Raw genomic sequence first — 17,399 nt, 5'->3', positions numbered from 1 at the left:
ATACTTAATTAAAAAAAATTCAACTCAGGTATATACTGGCTCAGTTACCCAGTGCTATGTAAAATGGGTGTCTTATATAGTTTCCTTTTGATTTTTTGCAATTTGAATGTAAATTCTAAACAATGAATCATTTAATTATTTGTATGTATGAACTAATTTTATTCTTTTGCTTTTTTTAAATAATCATTTTGTACAAATAATACACATAGTTGCATATATATTACAGTTTCAATCTTATTTATTACTCTTGTGGAATGCTAGGTTTAATGTTACAGTATGGTTGTCATAGCTACTGAAATGTGACAAATGTCCATGTGTAAAAGCTGCAGAACAATATAAGTAATGATTTTTAACAGAACGGTTATTTTACAGCTGAGGTCTGATGGTTTTTTAACCGATGCCTATGTGTATAACCAGCCACAAACCTTGGGGATGTTTATTACCTGTACATGTATATACAAATATGTCCCATACATATATATATATGCACATAGGCATTATTAATTTATGTGTGAAATTTATAAAATTATATACATACACATAAATGCACATCTATATACATATATCCACCCTCACCAGTGAGATCACTTTCCTAACACTAGTTAATCAACTTCAGGCCAGTTATTATTGCTGCCCAGTATAACTACATGATTTTAGTACCAATACCAAGCACCTTTTCAGATGCAGGACAGGTGTATGTCTGTGCATATAGGTATGTATGTATGTCTATGTATAGAAAGGAATTACTTCTTTTTATGCTTTAGTCATGCATTACTTCAATAAACAGTCTTATCACCATAGGTTTTAGAATTCTAAAGAGTGTAAAATTTACTTCTGGAAAACTGTATATGTTCATAGTTACAAAAAATATATTATATATATATATGATTGAAACCTATTGTGTACGTATGTTCTCTGAATTGGCTATATTCTAGCCATTAGATAAATTAAAAACAAACACCCTCTTAATAGGATGTTATTATGATAGCCTTAAATAGTTCATTACCTGTATTTAGAACAGTTGATATATTTTAAAAGGTGACAAAATGACGTTAAAGATTTGAAAAACACTATGCATTGGCATTAAATATACAAAGGTTTCACCAAGGGCATGGTTCAATTCATTGTCTAAGATTTTCATATTCTAAAAGTGACCAATAGCATAGTCATTATTTTTAAAATTATGGCTCATTGAGGCTTTTATGAAAAAAAAAGCCCTGTTTTTAAAAACAAGTTCTATTTAAACGAAAAAATGTACATGAACACTAAAGTACTTTTGGATATTTATTCTGTACAAAGTGTCTATGTAAAATAGGAGGCTCGTTCCCAGTAAGAACACCTCATGGTAGCACATGTAAACCTGGTTTGGTTCCTCTGCTCTGCAGCTATTCAGCATGTAAAATTTATACCATTTCACATTAACATTTAAATTTAATACAGTGCAAATATTTGAGAATAACTTGTTCCCCCCAGTGAAACAAGAGCCAGCATTATGCTGAATATTCTTCAGATCTATTTACACATGAGCTAAAAGTTCACCATAAACTTTGAAATTTGCTGAATATCAGCAGAAATGTAACCGAACTAGCAGCAATTGCATTAACAATATTTGATAGTTACTTGAGAGCATGCATAAAATTTTCCAGGCTGTACTCTGAGTCATATTGCTCTTGATCCCAAAGATCACTCAGGTTTTCGAGAATTGACTTCATACTTGCTTTTCCAGAAGTAGAGGTGTCAGCTTTTTCTGCTTTGCCATCCTTAAGAAAAATTGGCAGAAAGATCATTAATTCAAAAATTAGATTTTCCTTTAAAATACCATACTTGTTTCTAACATTGCTCTTATTCAACAGAGTTAAAAAATAGTTCAAGTGATGGTAAGTTCATCTCATTAGATAGCTTATTCTATTTTCCCACAGGCCTAATTTGTCATTTTAAGATTACAGAATTATAAGAACATTACACAGGACAGTTAATTGTGTCACAATGGCTTTGTCATTCTCTCTCCCAGACATATAGTTAAATAATCAGCTTTTTACCCAAACCATTCAAGAGGAAGTTGTAGATATTATGCCCCTTTATCCCTAGATAGAACAAGGACATACTCTTAACATAACTGAAATACAAAGATCAAATTAAGAAAATTTAATACAAAATGACTTAATATAGTCCTTCAAATCTTCCCAACTGTCCCAATAGGATCCTTTATAGCAATAGTTCTTGCTTCCCTGGAACATCCCCAAGTCCAGTTCTCCTTGCTAAAAGTCACACATAAAAGTTATTTGAAGGCAGCAATCCATATTTCTTTCAGCTTTCCTTTTTCTAGGTTACACATGTCTTGTTTTTAATTTTACCTTCTATGATATGATTAAAGAACCTTCTTCCATTCTGGTAATCTTTTGGGGACTTACTGTTTAAAATGCAGCACCCAGAACCAGACATAATATTTAAATATGGCTGAACCACACAGTACAGTGGAACTACTTTCTCTCAGATTTGGATATTACAATTCTGTTATTACAGCTAGCTTAATTACATTATCTAAGGCCAATTCTCACTATAATTTATACTGGTTGTACAGCTGACTTTCTAAACCTAGGCAGGACTATAACTCCAGCCATATTAGTTTTACATTAGATTGACCAGTATTTCCAGATGGTGCATCCTTTGATTATGGATATTAGTTCCATTACCCATAATAACAATAATGGCTACTATGTACTGAGAATCTATACTAGATACCCTTTCTAAGTGCTTACATATATTATCTTCATAACCATGTAATAATATAGGCATTGTTATTCTCCGAAGGGTGTGGAACCTCAAAGAAATTAACTTGCCTAAGATCACCAAGAGGCAGGGCAAGAAACACAGACCCAGGTTTAGCTGACTTCAGTGACAGATGTTCGTTAGCAGGAAAGGACTAAGGAAAGAAATCTTGGGGCAAGACACTGGAGACATTAATCAAAACTTCAAACATCCCCAAGAATCCTGGAGAGTTTTATCTGGACGTCAAAAATTTCCTCAAAAAATTGTCTAGTTGATACTATTGATACTAAAGTGAATGCCTTTTGCTAGTTCCTTCAATACTTTTACCAAGCAACCCTAGGAAGTCTGTGCATGCATTAAAGATAGGGGAAATTGGCCCTAACCGGTTTTCTCAGTGGTTAGAGCACTGGCTCGCGGACTAAAGGGTCACAGGTTCGATTCCAGTAAAGGGTAAGTATCTCGGTTGCAGACGGCAATCAATCAATGTGTCTCTCTCACATCGATGTTTCCCCCCCTCCTTTCCTCTCACTCTAAAAAAAAAAAAAAATCAATGGAAAAAATATCCTATTAACAACAACAAAAAGCAAATTGTGTTAAGTTCTTTACCTTATCAAGTGTGAATAGATCGAGAAGTTGATCTGTTCCCATACTCTGCAAACTAGAATTCTCTTGGCTAATAACTGTATTCGCTATGTTCATCTTGAATTTCTGCAAACCCATTATTTTCTCCTCCAATGTTCCTCTGGTTATCAATCGGTACACATTCACCACACGTTTCTGAGTAAGAAAAAGAAGTTAAGCACAAATAAACTGATTGGTTTGAGGTAAACCAAGTCAAGGGCTTGCATATTTAACTACTATCTAATTATGGTGGGGCTATCTGGCCCCAAGAGTTTAAAATGTTTGCACAGAATATTAGTGATGGATAGATAGAGTCCTTAGCCTAAGCTACCTCATTTAATGCATGAGGAAGTGGTGCCACAGAATTAAGCTACTTGCCTAAGGTCAAACATTTGTTAGTATCAGGTGTAGAAACTTAAACCAATTCCTGTCTTTTTTGAGAAGTGTTTTTCCCAGTTCACAAGTGAGTGATGACTCTTTACCTGCCCAATGCGATGGGCCCGGTCCATGGCTTGTAGATCGCGCATGGGATTCCAATCATGCTCCACAAATACCACTGTGTCAGCGCCTGTTAAGTTAAGCCCCAGGCCACCAACGTGAGTTGTAAGTAAGAGAACATCAATGGATGGATCATTGTTAAACCTAAAAGTATAGATATTTTAAAATAAAATTAGTACATTTCTAATGTACCCATATAACAATAATTAGACTATTTAATAAAAATTAAGAACACAAATGAGAACACTTCTTTGCAACTCCATAATATAGACACTTCTGTGACCACTTGAGATCAAACTATTCTCTTTTAGTATTTACGGTAGGGCAAAAGTAGGCTTACAGTTTGTATGAAAATAATACAAGAATAAATGGTTTCACATACTCTGACTATAAACCTACTTTTGCCCCACCCTGTACATAACATCTTTAGTAGTAGAAAGAATGGAAGTCAGAAACTTTACAAACAGAAATAAGTCCAACTGGATTATATTTTAGAGTATCAGATAAAGACTAAATTGAAAAAATGTAACTAAACACTAATTCTAATTAAGGCAAAACTCAACTATCAACCTTTAATGTAGAGAAACAGAAGATAATGGGGGAAAGGCTAGATCAGTCGGGGAAGGTAGAGGGTAAGGGTATTGAGGGTTGTTGCTATTGTACTGGTCCTAGAATCTATATATATAAAAGGCTAATATGCAAAGTGTCCCCTCAGGAGTTCAATCGCTTGCTATGATGTGTGCTGACCTCCAGGGGCGGCGCAGAACAAAGGAAGGCTCAGGTCGGCCCTGATTGCCCGCCAGGCCTAGGGACCCTATCCATGCACAAATTTCTTGCACTATTACTTCGAGGAAAAAGAAAAACTAACATTATTACCAAGCTCCCATTTATTAGATTTCACTACGATTCAAGCAATGGGGCTTGGTGCTTTATATGCATTATGTTACTTCAATGTTATTACAGCTCTATGAAGATATTATCATTTGTCCTTATTTTAGGGAAACTCAAGCTCTGTGGAAGATAATCATGCCCAAGAGAACACTGCCTAAATAGCAGCCAGGAGTCAAACCTGGGTCTGTCTCCAAAGCTTGATCATGGGTCTCTAACTGTATCATGCTTAACAATCTCTTGAGGGTGCTTGTTAAAAATGCTTACTCTTAAAGTTACAAGTCTGGGACAGAACCTAGGAATCTATGATTTCTAAAGCAGCGGGTGCAGGCCACACTTAGGAAACACTGCATTCATTGATTTTGCTTCCTAGCTCGGCCAGCGTCCAACTTGTTCTGAGCAGAGGCACAGAGATGAAGATACACATCTCAGCTAAGCCACATTTTTGCTTCTTCCCACCCCAACTCTCCCCAAAAAGGTGAGGTAAAATGTTATCTCTATTTTTTGTTGATGCCTTAATTTTCTTTCATACCCTTTAAAGTGCTATCCTAATAAAGCCACACTTTTTTAGCTAAACAAACTATTTATTCAATGGTATTTCTGTAGTTCTATTTTTTTGGTTTTTAGAAAAATATTTTTTTTCTCTAATTTGTTTTTTAGTTCTATACTTTTAAAGAAAATACTTCATGAGGCAAACTCCTATGTAAGAAATAATACACTGACTATGGCCACGATTTATAGGAGTTTTAGAAGCCACTTACCGTGAAACAATGGCATGCCTCTGACCAGGAGGTATGCTTCCATCTAATCTCAGGTAAGTGACAGAGGGTAAGTGAGGCTTGAGAAGATCATGTTCTACTATATCAAGCATGCTTTTCAGCTGACAGAAGATCAGGATCCTGTGCTGGGCCACAACAGACTCTGTGCCACTCTCTGAAGTGCTGCCATTTCCCAAACCGCAATCCAACAGCAACTAGAAAAATATCAGTTGTTACACAGGCATTCAATAAAAGTAGGCAACCAATAGTTTTTCAAGCTATACCTCATATAAAATGGTTCCTAGATTATTTATTACGGTTATAATAAATAATGGCCCCAAATTATAAATGATACTCAAAATTTGGTCTAACTGATATAAAATACAGTGAAACTATGATGCCCTCATTTTGGCCATTACACTGCTTTAACCACCAAGATCATATTAGCTTTATTTACTGGCAACTAATTCATACAGTAGGTTTGTAGTGAACTTACCATCAAATCAAATTCAACTTTGCCCTATGTTTGCCAAGTCTGACAGAATCTATATTTAAGTGTTTTTCTTTTAAAAATTGACTCTGCTTATCACCTTTAATTGTCACTTGGAGTTTCAGTTCATTCCATTCTACTGAAATTTTAAAATTCTGGCTCTAGCAATATGAGATATTTCTGGCACTATTATCTGCTGATAAACATATTTCTTTACTTCTATTGCCAGATTTTTAAAACGCAAATAAGATTCTTCCTCTACTTCAGAGAACAGACATATTTTAAAAGAAAGCAAGCTAGTTCTCTCCTGAGATAGAACCTTTACTCTGAATATCTAAAAAGAAGTGTTCTAGAACAGCCCTCCATAAGAATAGCCAGGAATAATCTGGGCCTAAGTTGCAGAGTTCCTAAATTTCTTAATTCCAGACACTTCAGTGTGACAAGAGGCACTCTAAAATGAGAGATTAGTTTAAGTAATAACTGCAGCTAAAAAAGTAATGTACAAAAATATAAACTAAAAATAATTTAAAGCCTGTAGTATAATTAAAATGTGGATGAAATTCAACTTTTATTTGAAAATAGGAACTTAAAAGCAGCAAGAGAAAAGTGACTTGTCATGCAAAAGGGATCCTCAATTAAGATTAACCCCTGATTTCTCATCAGAAACCATTATCAAGAAAGTAAAAAACAATGAAATAAAGAATGGAAGTATTTGCAAATCATATCTGGTAAGGGCTTAATACTTACAATAAAAAACAATCCCTAAAACTCAACCAAAAGATAAACAATCAAATTAAGAAATGGTCAAAGGATTTAAACAGCATTTCTCCAAAGTTATATAAATATCCAATAACCACATGAAAAGATGCTCAACATTATTACTCATTAGGGATAGCAAATCAACAATGACATGCCACTTCATGCCTACTGGGATGGCTATACTAAAAAAAAGTTGAAATTGTTGGGGAGGCTATGCAGAAATTATAACCTTGGCACATAGCTGGTGGAAATGCAAATGATGCTGCCACAATGGAAAACAATTTGGCAGCTATTGAAAAGTTAACCGTAGAATTGTTGTATGACCCAGCCAGCAATTCCACTCCTATGTCTATATCCAAAAAAAACTGAAAAGAGACAAATACTTATAAGTCAATGTTTACTGCACCATTATTCACAATAGCCAAAAGGCAGAAACAACTCAAATATCCCATCAACACATGACTGGATAAACAAAATCTGGTGTAAACATAACAGTAATAATGGAATATCATTCAACCATAAAGTTGAAGTACCAATACATGCTACAACATGACTGAATCTTGAAAATAAGTGAAATAAGTCAATGATTCTACTTACATGAAATATTTAGAACATGCAAATTCATGACACAAAGTATATTAGAGGTTACCCAGTGTTGGGGAAAAAGGAGAATGGGAAGTTATTGCTCAATGGGTACAGAAATATTTTGTAAATAGTGGTGACAATTGTACAATACTGTGAATGTAAGTAATGTCATTGAATTATATACCTAAAAATAGAATGGCATATTTAATGCTTTATGTATTTATACCAAAATTTAACCAAATTAAAAATAAAAATGGTAAATATATCAGTAAGCTATTGGAAATGCAAATTTACCTAGTGTTCTAGATCAGGAATGTTTAACACACATCTAACCCTTAAAAGACCTACTTACTTGTTTCAAAGCTGAGAGTTTAGGGGCATGTTGAATATCATGAAGTGAAGAATTCTGAACGGCCAGTTTTTCAGTAGTACTCTTGAACTCAGGGTGTTGAGGTGTTAAGACTAACGCTGGATGGTTGCACAGTTTACGTAAGTACTGTAACGCCTTTAAAAGAGGAAAAAGTATATCCTATATAAGAAAAGTGTAATATGCAAATCAACTGAACTGTGTAATGACTGGTCGGTGGGGGTGGGGGTGGGGGTGTTGCCGAACAGGCGGTGCCAGGCCAGCCAAGGCAACACCAGTCGGACATCCCCCGAGGGCTCCTGGACTACGAGAGGGCGCAGGCCAGGCTGAGGGACTTCCCTGAGTGCGCAAATTTCATGCACTGGGCCTCTAGTATATCTATAATAATAAAAGTGTAATCTGCTAATTAGGCCAGATGTTCTTCCAGACAACCTTCCAGATGACGCCGGGGCTGCAAGGAAAGCCCGGGTCCCAGGTGCCAGAGGGAAGCTGGTGCCAGCAGCCGGGAGAAGGAAGGCCTACTCTTGCATGAATTTTGTGCATTGGGCCGTGTGTGTGTGTGTGTGTGTGTGTGTGTGTGTGTGTGTGTGTGTCAAGATCACTTCACATGTCACAAATGTTTGCACTTCAGTATTTTTTCCTACTGTCTAGAATGCCCTTCTCTCTCTTTTAACTACCCTTACTCCTTCAAGAATCAGTTCAAATCTCATCTGTGATGCCTTCGTCTGTTTCTTGTGCAGTTTGTATTTATTTTTTAGAGCATTTATAGCTTGTATCAATCATACTGTTTGTATCCCCCACTAGACAATGAGCTTCTCATGGCAGAAAAAGGTTTATTCATTAGCTCCTATACCTAACCCTTTCCCACTCAAATGCTTCATAATGCTTTCAGATGCTTCTGGCACCAGGCATCACTTCCCAAAGAAGGGTTACTCAAACTTCAGTGTGTATAAAATGTCTTGAAGACCTGATAAATCTGCAGATCTTTCCCCTCTACATAGTATTCTGGTTCAGTAGGTCTGTGGTGGGGGTTGGGGAGCTAGGTGGTTATTTCAAGTGGTTGTGTTTAAGAATCAGAACCCTATAGGATCTCTTCTTTCTTTTCTCTAATTCAGCCATAACCTTTCTCTTTTGCCTTTTGCTTGGGCTATTATTTGTGTCTCACCCTTTGCCCTGGAGATTTGTATTAGCAAGCTTCACTGACAAGGCACAAGAGAAGACTGGGCACTATAATAGAAACTGTGAGAGAGTTATTAGCCTTTACAACTACCTTTTTCCTCTTCTATCTTTAAAAATGCTTGCAGCATTTAATTTATTGGTGGCAAAGGGGTTTGGAAGGTTTTCTATAGCATATTTCAAAAGGGAAAACAAGTGAGTTGGCTTTCCATGTCTTTTTCTTTTGCTATCCCCGTGAGCACAATAGGCAGGATGTCTCAGGACCTCTGTAGTTTTTGTATCCTCTGCCCAGAATTGCTTCCCCTTACATAACTGCCATGCCTCAGTCCTCCTTCAGATCTCTGCTAAAATGTCACTTTCTCAGTGAGGCCATACCTGATCCCTCAATTAAAAATCACAACCTATCCTGACTCCTATATTGCATAACCCCACACTCTGCTTTTTCTCTTACATGCATTTTATGTATTCATTTTTCATATTTACAAGGGAGGCAGTCTGTTTTGCTCACTGCTTTAATTAATCCCTGTGCCTAGAAAAATTACTGTCTTGTGGTAGGTGTCCCAGTATTTTTTAAATGGAAAGCAAAAGATTCTCTAAAAACCCCTTTAAATATATAATAAACAATGTAGATTGCATTTTACGTTTAATTTTAATATTAAACTACTTAATACAAAAATAGATTGGCACTTTTCCCTATTTCCAAGAATGTATGTACAGTATTTTAAAAATTTAAATAAACCCACATTTCAGTGCTCCATGTAAAATCTGCATTGAAGAACATACTTAGGCAACATTTAAAAAGTAGACTGTAATCTATACCTGGAATACATGGCCTGTGGCTTTAAGCTTTGGTTTTTCAGTTTCTTCAGAAAGTGCAGCTGAAGAAACTGTTTCATCAACATCACACTTGGCACGAGACTTAGCAAAGTCCTCATAGAGCTGCACCTGTAAGATTTCCCCCACAAACAAATATACTTATTTTCAATTGTTGAAAAAATAACTAAGCAAAGGCCAATAAGAGCAATAATTTAAATCAACTCTCATTAAATTATGATACCTGTACTTTGCTACTGATTAGATAATCCATCTTGGTAAATTCCTTTAAAATTACATTTAGAAAACAAGTATAACACATTAAGTTGGGCTGCTAAAATATTAAAACAGTAGTCAAATAGTCCTAGACTTAATTTTTCCACTCTGTTCAGAAGATAAATATAATACCACTAAAAAAGAATCTGAACTCTTACAAGTAAATTAGAAAATCTCCCTTAAGTGAAGTTATGTGATCAAGACTAAAGGTACATTCCAAGAGACCAACTTTTAAAAGAATATTGCTGCCTAAAAGGCAAGTCTAAATATTACCTTGGGGTTTGGGTTCTGCTTGTAAAGGCTAAAACAATGCAAAAGGGAAGAAAATCTAGAGGGCTAAATAAAGCCAAATGTCACTTCCTTCCCCAGCTCCCTGCCTCCAGTCTACTTAGTGTATTTTATGCTGATATTTTAATACCATCACTGGTATATCATTACAGCCTTTTTTCACATGGCACCTTTTCTTTATTGTATTTTACAAAATCGTCATTCCGTTACCCATACAATATTTAAGAAACATTAACCCTATTTTTACAAACAAGGAATGGAGGTCCAGAGAAATAGGGTAGATAATATAAATGATCACAGAATTATTAGCATCTAAACTCTAGCTGCATAAATATATACCAACAGGCTGTCTTACATACAGGGGAAAGAAGGTAAGTTTGTAGGGTCAGTCTATATATCTTATTCATTTGATCAACTCATACTACTGAAATAGATTAATGACTAGTAACCTAGAACATAAAGTACATATTCAAACAAAAAATTCTGATTATAGGCCATGTCTTATTAAGTGTCTTCATAAGACATGGCCTGTAAGGGGCAATTTACCCTTATAAAATACTACACAAGGAAAGGCATACAGTACATTCCTTTGTTAATGGTCTCTATGTACAAAATCAGACCTGCACAGAAGTCAAAATTTCAGAAATTTACTGGTAATGCAATAATACTTTAAAAGGGATGTGATCCCCACTTTCCAAAGTTTGAAACTCAATCCTGATATATGTTAGCTATACAACCTTTAGCAAGTTGCTTAACTTTCTGAGCTTCGGTTTCCTTATTTGTAAAAATGGGGACTGACATAAGGTACCTATAATGTTATATATGTGAGGATAAGACACTATAGGCAGATTTTTGGTCCTTATAAACATTTCTTCATCAGTTTAACCTTTTCAATTAACTAGACATATGAGAAAGCAACTATGATACTGAATTTTGCATGTTAATGCAAAATGCACTTATCCAAATATATCCACATATATTCACAGATTCACTTAGTGTCTTATCTACATCTATTTAAAACAGAATATTTTTCTTTTTCTTTTCTTTTTTTTAATATGTTTTATTGATTTTTTACAGAGAGGAAGGGAGAGAGAGAGAGAGAAACATCGATGAGAGAGAAACATCGATCAGCTGCCTCCTGCACATCTCCTACTGGGGATGTGCCCGCAACCAAGGTACATGCCCTTGACCGGAATCGAACCTGGGACCTTTCAGTCCGCAGGCCAATGCTCTATCCACTGAGCCAAACTGGTTTCGGCCACAATATTTTTCAAGTTTAGGAAAGTAGAAGCTAGATTAGAGTGATAAAGCCAAAGGCTATTCCCCTTTTGTGGCTTATTCAAAGCATTCCACTAATAAACATATCACCAACAACCACAATCACCAAATTCCTAACCTGGAGAAGACTGAGAGTACAGTAATAGTCTTGAATAATTTTGGGTGGAAGGTCTTGCAAAACATCTTCTTTCATTCTTCTCAAAAGAAATGGTAGGACTTGGCGGTGTAGTGCATCCATTGCAAGGACACCTGTTAATAAGAAGAGAAAATGGCTCAAAAAAAGAATAAATTATATTCACTTGCACAGAAAATATAATTATCTCTTTTTCATACCTGCTTCTTGTTCTCGACTAGAGCTTCGAGCATCCCTACTTGCTAATATAGGTTTACCATATCGAGCAGCAAACTGGCGTTCAGTCCCCAAAAATCCTGGCATGAGGAAATCAAATAATGACCACAGCTCCAAAACATTGTTCTGAATGTAAGAAAGGAATATATTTGAGTTTGTACTGAGATGATTTACTTACACTTAAAAATTGAAACATTAATTTAAAAAAGCCCATTATGATGATATAGATGAGATATTATCACATTTTTAGGTATATGGTATAAGTCTATATTTAAACGTGTAATATTCAAGTCAGCATCCTTGGAGAAAATACTCTTGTCTTATTTGGGGGGAGGAGGGGAGATTTTCAAGTCTCCTCCACCAGCTAAGTCTTGGTCTATAGTATTAAGTCCTACTGGTGGCATAAAGTAGTAAATAAAAGAGCAAAAGGATGAATGTGTTTCTGATTCTTTTAACTTTAACACTCATATTGACAGCAATATTTAAGGAATCTGGCCTACATCACCATTTCTTCAACAAAGGAAAAACCTGAAGAGTTTGGTTATAGGTCAAGTCTGCCCAGTATTTAAGGTTCACAAAGAACTGGCACGAGTTCTTTCCAATTCTGAAGTTTCATAAAAAAAAAAAAAAAAATCAACATATTTTCATTTTGGATTCTTTCCCAAAATGTGTGTATCCTAAGGTGCCATTTTACCCTTTAACTCTTCCAGATGTCTGTCTTTCCTCACCCTGCTCAAGCTCTGGCTCACCATGCTGGGCTACCCTCCCATATGATGGACACCCTTCAAATCCCACTTAAGTTTGACTTCCCATAGGGACCAATATCAAATGGGCTACCATGGCTCTTCAGTGCAGAAACCCACCTTACAGCTTCAGAGCTAAACTGTTCAGGTGGGTATGAGGGAAAAAAAGATTGCTTTTAAACAACAACTCTTATTGTGAAAGCAGTAACCTATTTAAAAATACTGTGACGTTTCTATGTAAGTTTAAATTGGAACAAAATAAATCTCAATAATGCAAGCCTAAAGGGTCTTTTTCCCCCTTTTAAAGGTACTTTTAAAATCCATAGTGTTCAAGTAATAGACAAAACCCTAACACTTATAATAATAATCAGTCCATCACCAAAAATAAGTAACAAGTACATTAAAAAAAATCAATTATTTCAAAGTCACCTGGTGTTTTTTCTCCCACTAACTGGAGAGTGATGAAGGGTATCTTCCCCATCCAAGTGGGCTATCCAAACTAGGTGTGAACATTTGCAACCTCTGGAAGTATTGTAACACAATCTCTCTTATCTGAACACATCTACATATTCAACTATCTTCTTCTTTTTCCAACATAAACTTCTACAACCTCCTGCTTTCAACTGTTTCCTAGTCTCAGGTATTCATGGTTTCAGTGTTAAATCCAATTATGGTGTAACACTACAAAAGGAGAACGGCCATTTTGGAATAGAGTCACACTAATGACTCCCAGACTTTGGACATAAGACTTCTATTTACATAGCCTAAAGTTGCATTTTAAATATGACTTTAAAAACCTAGTTTTCTCAGATACTGCTACGTACCAAATGAACAGTTATAAAAACAATTACTGGAAATTATCATTCCTATAAACTAACAAAACAAAACAAACAAAAACCCTCTTATTTAATTCAATGCCAATGCCAATCCTTCTCTTCACATGGCAAATATTTTTTTTTAAGTAAATAATTACCTGTATTGGTGTGCCAGAAAGAATAATCCTATAATTAGCAGTCAGTTGTTTTACTGCTTTTGATAACTTTGTTTTTCCATTTTTGATGACATGGCCTTCATCAAGAATACAGTAGTTAAATTTAATATTTCTAAGGGAGAATACACAAATAAATTTAGCATGAAGAGTCTCTGAGGCGGGAAAATACTAAGTTTCTCCAAATTTGATACTAAGTTTTTCTAAATAAATAAATAAATGATTCTTACCTAAAGAAATCTATGTCATTCCTCACAACATCATATGAAGCCACTATCAGATTATGCCTTTTTACTTGATGCTGTAACCTGTATTTAAAAATAAGAGTAGGACATGAGGAATCTGCAAAGTTTATAATACAATTTCAAAGGGGAAAGAAACTACATCTACCATCATATAAGGTGCTTTCAATCTGTCTAATAAGACTAACATTCCCTTCTGTTTGCATTTATGACCCTGCTACCACAAGGCCATTCTTATAAATGGGCCTTATTGCTCTAACTTAGTCTGATTAGAAAAGAGATGGATACCTGACTCAAATGTGGTGGGCATTTTAACTTCACTTGCCAATACCTCTTCCTTGGAGGCTCTATTCCTTCACTATTCCATGTTGTGCTGGGGGTTGAGGGGGAGCGATCAATCCTCGTATTCACCAAAGAGATGAAGCACTTGAATCAAGCTGAGACCCTCACAATATTCGCTGACCACAAAGGGCTGGTTTTGGGGCATGACCAATGGGCCTAAGACTGCCCATGATCATCATATCCACCAACTATAGACTGAAGTCCAGCACAGACCAAATATAAGTTACGTATTAGGAGAAAGAGCAAACAAGAGCAATCTAGATATGCCCGAAACAAGAATTACACCCATGAAATTATCAATTTAGTGAATTAATGAATTTCCTGTTTATGTAAGCTAGTCTGAGTTTCTATCACTTGTAAATAAATGAATTCTAACAGACACTACAGTAAATTTTTTAAGAGTACAAGCTGTTGAGATGCCTGTGTTCAAATCTCTTACTCAATTAGCTGAGTGACCTTGGACCTAGGCCCCATGCCTTAGACTCCTCATCTGCAAATTAGGAACAAGAGAACCCACACCTCATAAGGTGATTGTGAGGACATACAATTTTACATAAATGTGAAACTGTTTAGAACAGTGCCTGGCCAGTAAGTGCTCAATATGTTACCTATTATTGATACAGAAGGAGCAGGGTATCTATGGACTAATCAGCAACCTATGACTATCCAAGTTTTTTTTAAAGATGAACTGAAATCAATGAGATTCCCCTCTTTAAAATTTGTATTTAGGAACATTAGGGGATATACTAGTGAACACAGAGAAGGTAAAGCTAATAGAGCTCTAGTGTTGCTATGGTATCAGGACAGCTAAAGCAGTCATTGTGGACTAAAAGCACTTTTGGGGAGAAGGAACTCTTAGGGAAAGTGGGTAGCTTATGACACTTAAATACTATGATCACAAGGCTCCCAAGAAGGGCATAGAGAATGGCTTTGGTTCCTGATAGTTTTCTAGCTCCAATACTTAGAAGGCCCAATTGATTGTTAAGAACAGCCCAAGTCCTTGATATTTTTTTAAAGAACGTAAATTTTGCCCGGCCAGTGTAGCTCAGTGGTTGAGCATTGACCAGAGATGATAGTTCTAATCCAGGTCAGGGCACATGCCCTGGTTGCAGGCTCAACTCCCAGTAGGGGGCATGCAGGAGGCAGCCTATCAATTATCACTGATGTTTTTATCTCTCCCTCCCTCCTCCTTCCTCTCTGAAATCAATGTGTGTGTATATATCTGTATCTATAATAATAAAAGTGTAATATGCTAATTAGACTGACAGCCGAACGACCTTCCAGACAAAGCCGCGGCAGTGGGGGCTAAGGCAGAGGCAGTTAGGGGTGATGAGGCAGGCAGGCGAGCAGTTGGGGGTGATGAAGCAGGCAGGCAGGAGAGTGGTTAGGGGCGATCAGGCAGGCAGGCAGAGTGGTTAGGGGCGATCAGGCAGGCAGCCAAGCGAGCGGTTAGGAGCCAGCGGTCCCGGATTGCAAGAGGGATGCCTGACTGCCGGTTTAGGCCCGACCCCGCAACTGGCAGTCAGACATCCCCCAAGAGGTCCCAGATTGTGAGAGGGTGCAGGCCGGGCTGAGGGACAACCCCCCCCACCCCCCGCACAAATTTCGTGCACCGGGCCTCTAGTATATAAAACACACAAAGAAGAACATTCAATATTATTTTATGTTAGTATCAGGTGAAAGCATAGTGGTTAGATAATCATATACTTTACAAAGTGTTCCTGCAGTATTTCCAGTACCCACCTGGCACAATACATAGTTATTACAATATTATTAACTATACTCATAATGCTGTACTTTACATCCCTGTGACTATTTTGTACTACTCAATCCCTTCATCTTTTCACTCGTTCCCCCAACTGTCCTCTGGCAACCATCGGTCAGTCTGTTCTCTGTGTCTTTGAGTCTGTTTCAATTTTGTTTGTTCATTCATTTTGTTCTCTAGATTCCCCATATAAGTGAGTCATATGGTATTTGTCTTTCTCTGATTGACTTGTTTCACTCAGCATGATACCTTCTAGGTCTATCCATGCTGTTGCCGTGGTAAAGTTTCATTTGTTTTTATGGCTGAGTAATATTCCATGGTGTGTGTGCCACAGCTTTTTTACCTACTGTCTATTGATGGCCACTGGGCTATTGTAAATAACAATGAACATAGGGGTGGCATATATTCTTTTGAATTAGTGTTTTTGGCAAAGTTCTTGAATTTTGATGAGATTATCTTTAAAATGTATGTACACTTACTTTTCTTAAATAAATTTATATGTCTGATAACAAAAAAAAGCTAACTAAATTCACCTGCAATAAATTTTATTCTTCTAAACTACTTAGAGCAAAAGATTTAACAGTTCTTACCTTATTCTTTCAGTAGGAGGTCCAGTATAGTGCAATGGATTGAGATATTCTCTGGAGCAAAATTTACCTACTTCATCCACCCAGTGACCTGTTAATGTTGGTGGACAAACCACCAAGGAAGGAAGTGGCATACATTCTGCCAATTTTGATCTTGCATATTCCTGGGCCCTTTACAACAACAAAACAATAAATTAACCACCTTGTCTGTATTTCTCAGCATCTGGAAACCTTCTTTCAAAATAATATTTTAAATTACCTGTGACAATGATCTCCTGCTAGAATGCAGATGGACTGTAAAGTTTTTCCTAAGCCCATGTCATCGCATAGAATTCCATGAAGTTTATACTTATTAAGAAATGCTAACCAGTTCACACCATCCTGAAATGTTGAAAGAGAAAAATTATAACTATAAACAAATCATAAATAGCATTTTTACAGGCATAAAAGAAAGAAATGGATATAGGATACCAACCACAATTATTTTACTAAATGAATTTTAAAAACTCTTTGAGGTACATTTGAAAGGAATAGTCACTATTTATATTTATAAGATAACTATAAAACTTTACCTGCTGATATTTTCTGAGTTCAGCATTGATTGGTACTGGAATTTTGTAATTTTCCAATTTCTTCCCGTCTAACAATTGCTCCAAAAAGTGTCGTTCCTTGGCTTTCAATTGGATTAATTCTTCTGACATATTTGGAGGGTCTGGAATGCCTGCCTAAAATGATTTTTTAAGTGTATTAAAACTATTTACTCATGATTAATTTTTTATCCTTAGATCATAAAATACTAGTAATTTTAAGTTTTATT

General features: G+C 36.1%; 1 protein-coding gene across 5 annotated transcripts in view; it reads right to left on the bottom strand.

Moving 5' to 3' along the window:
- Window positions 1-220: 220 nt before the first annotated feature.
- BTAF1 (B-TFIID TATA-box binding protein associated factor 1) overlaps window positions 221-17,399 on the bottom strand; it is a 113,585-nt gene continuing 96,406 nt past the window's right edge. For all 5 annotated transcript variants that reach the window (XM_059662828.1, XM_059662830.1, XM_059662832.1 and 2 more), the window contains 13 exons: window positions 17,155-17,307; window positions 16,842-16,963; window positions 16,586-16,753; window positions 13,877-13,954; window positions 13,632-13,761; window positions 11,900-12,041; window positions 11,685-11,815; window positions 9,731-9,856; window positions 7,721-7,873; window positions 5,538-5,749; window positions 3,873-4,032; window positions 3,376-3,546; window positions 221-1,760 (listed from right to left, as the gene is read on the bottom strand). In XM_059662828.1, coding sequence (XP_059518811.1) covers window positions 1,617-1,760; window positions 3,376-3,546; window positions 3,873-4,032; window positions 5,538-5,749; window positions 7,721-7,873; window positions 9,731-9,856; window positions 11,685-11,815; window positions 11,900-12,041; window positions 13,632-13,761; window positions 13,877-13,954; window positions 16,586-16,753; window positions 16,842-16,963; window positions 17,155-17,307 — 1,890 coding nt within the window. In that variant the 3' untranslated portion in view covers window positions 221-1,616. The remainder of the gene's footprint in view (window positions 1,761-3,375; window positions 3,547-3,872; window positions 4,033-5,537; window positions 5,750-7,720; window positions 7,874-9,730; window positions 9,857-11,684; window positions 11,816-11,899; window positions 12,042-13,631; window positions 13,762-13,876; window positions 13,955-16,585; window positions 16,754-16,841; window positions 16,964-17,154; window positions 17,308-17,399) is intronic.

This window comes from Myotis daubentonii, chromosome 13 (assembly GCF_963259705.1).
Source record: "Myotis daubentonii chromosome 13, mMyoDau2.1, whole genome shotgun sequence".
NCBI classification, from domain to species: Eukaryota; Metazoa; Chordata; class Mammalia; order Chiroptera; family Vespertilionidae; genus Myotis; species Myotis daubentonii.
This window is presented reverse-complemented; position numbering and strand designations above follow the sequence as displayed.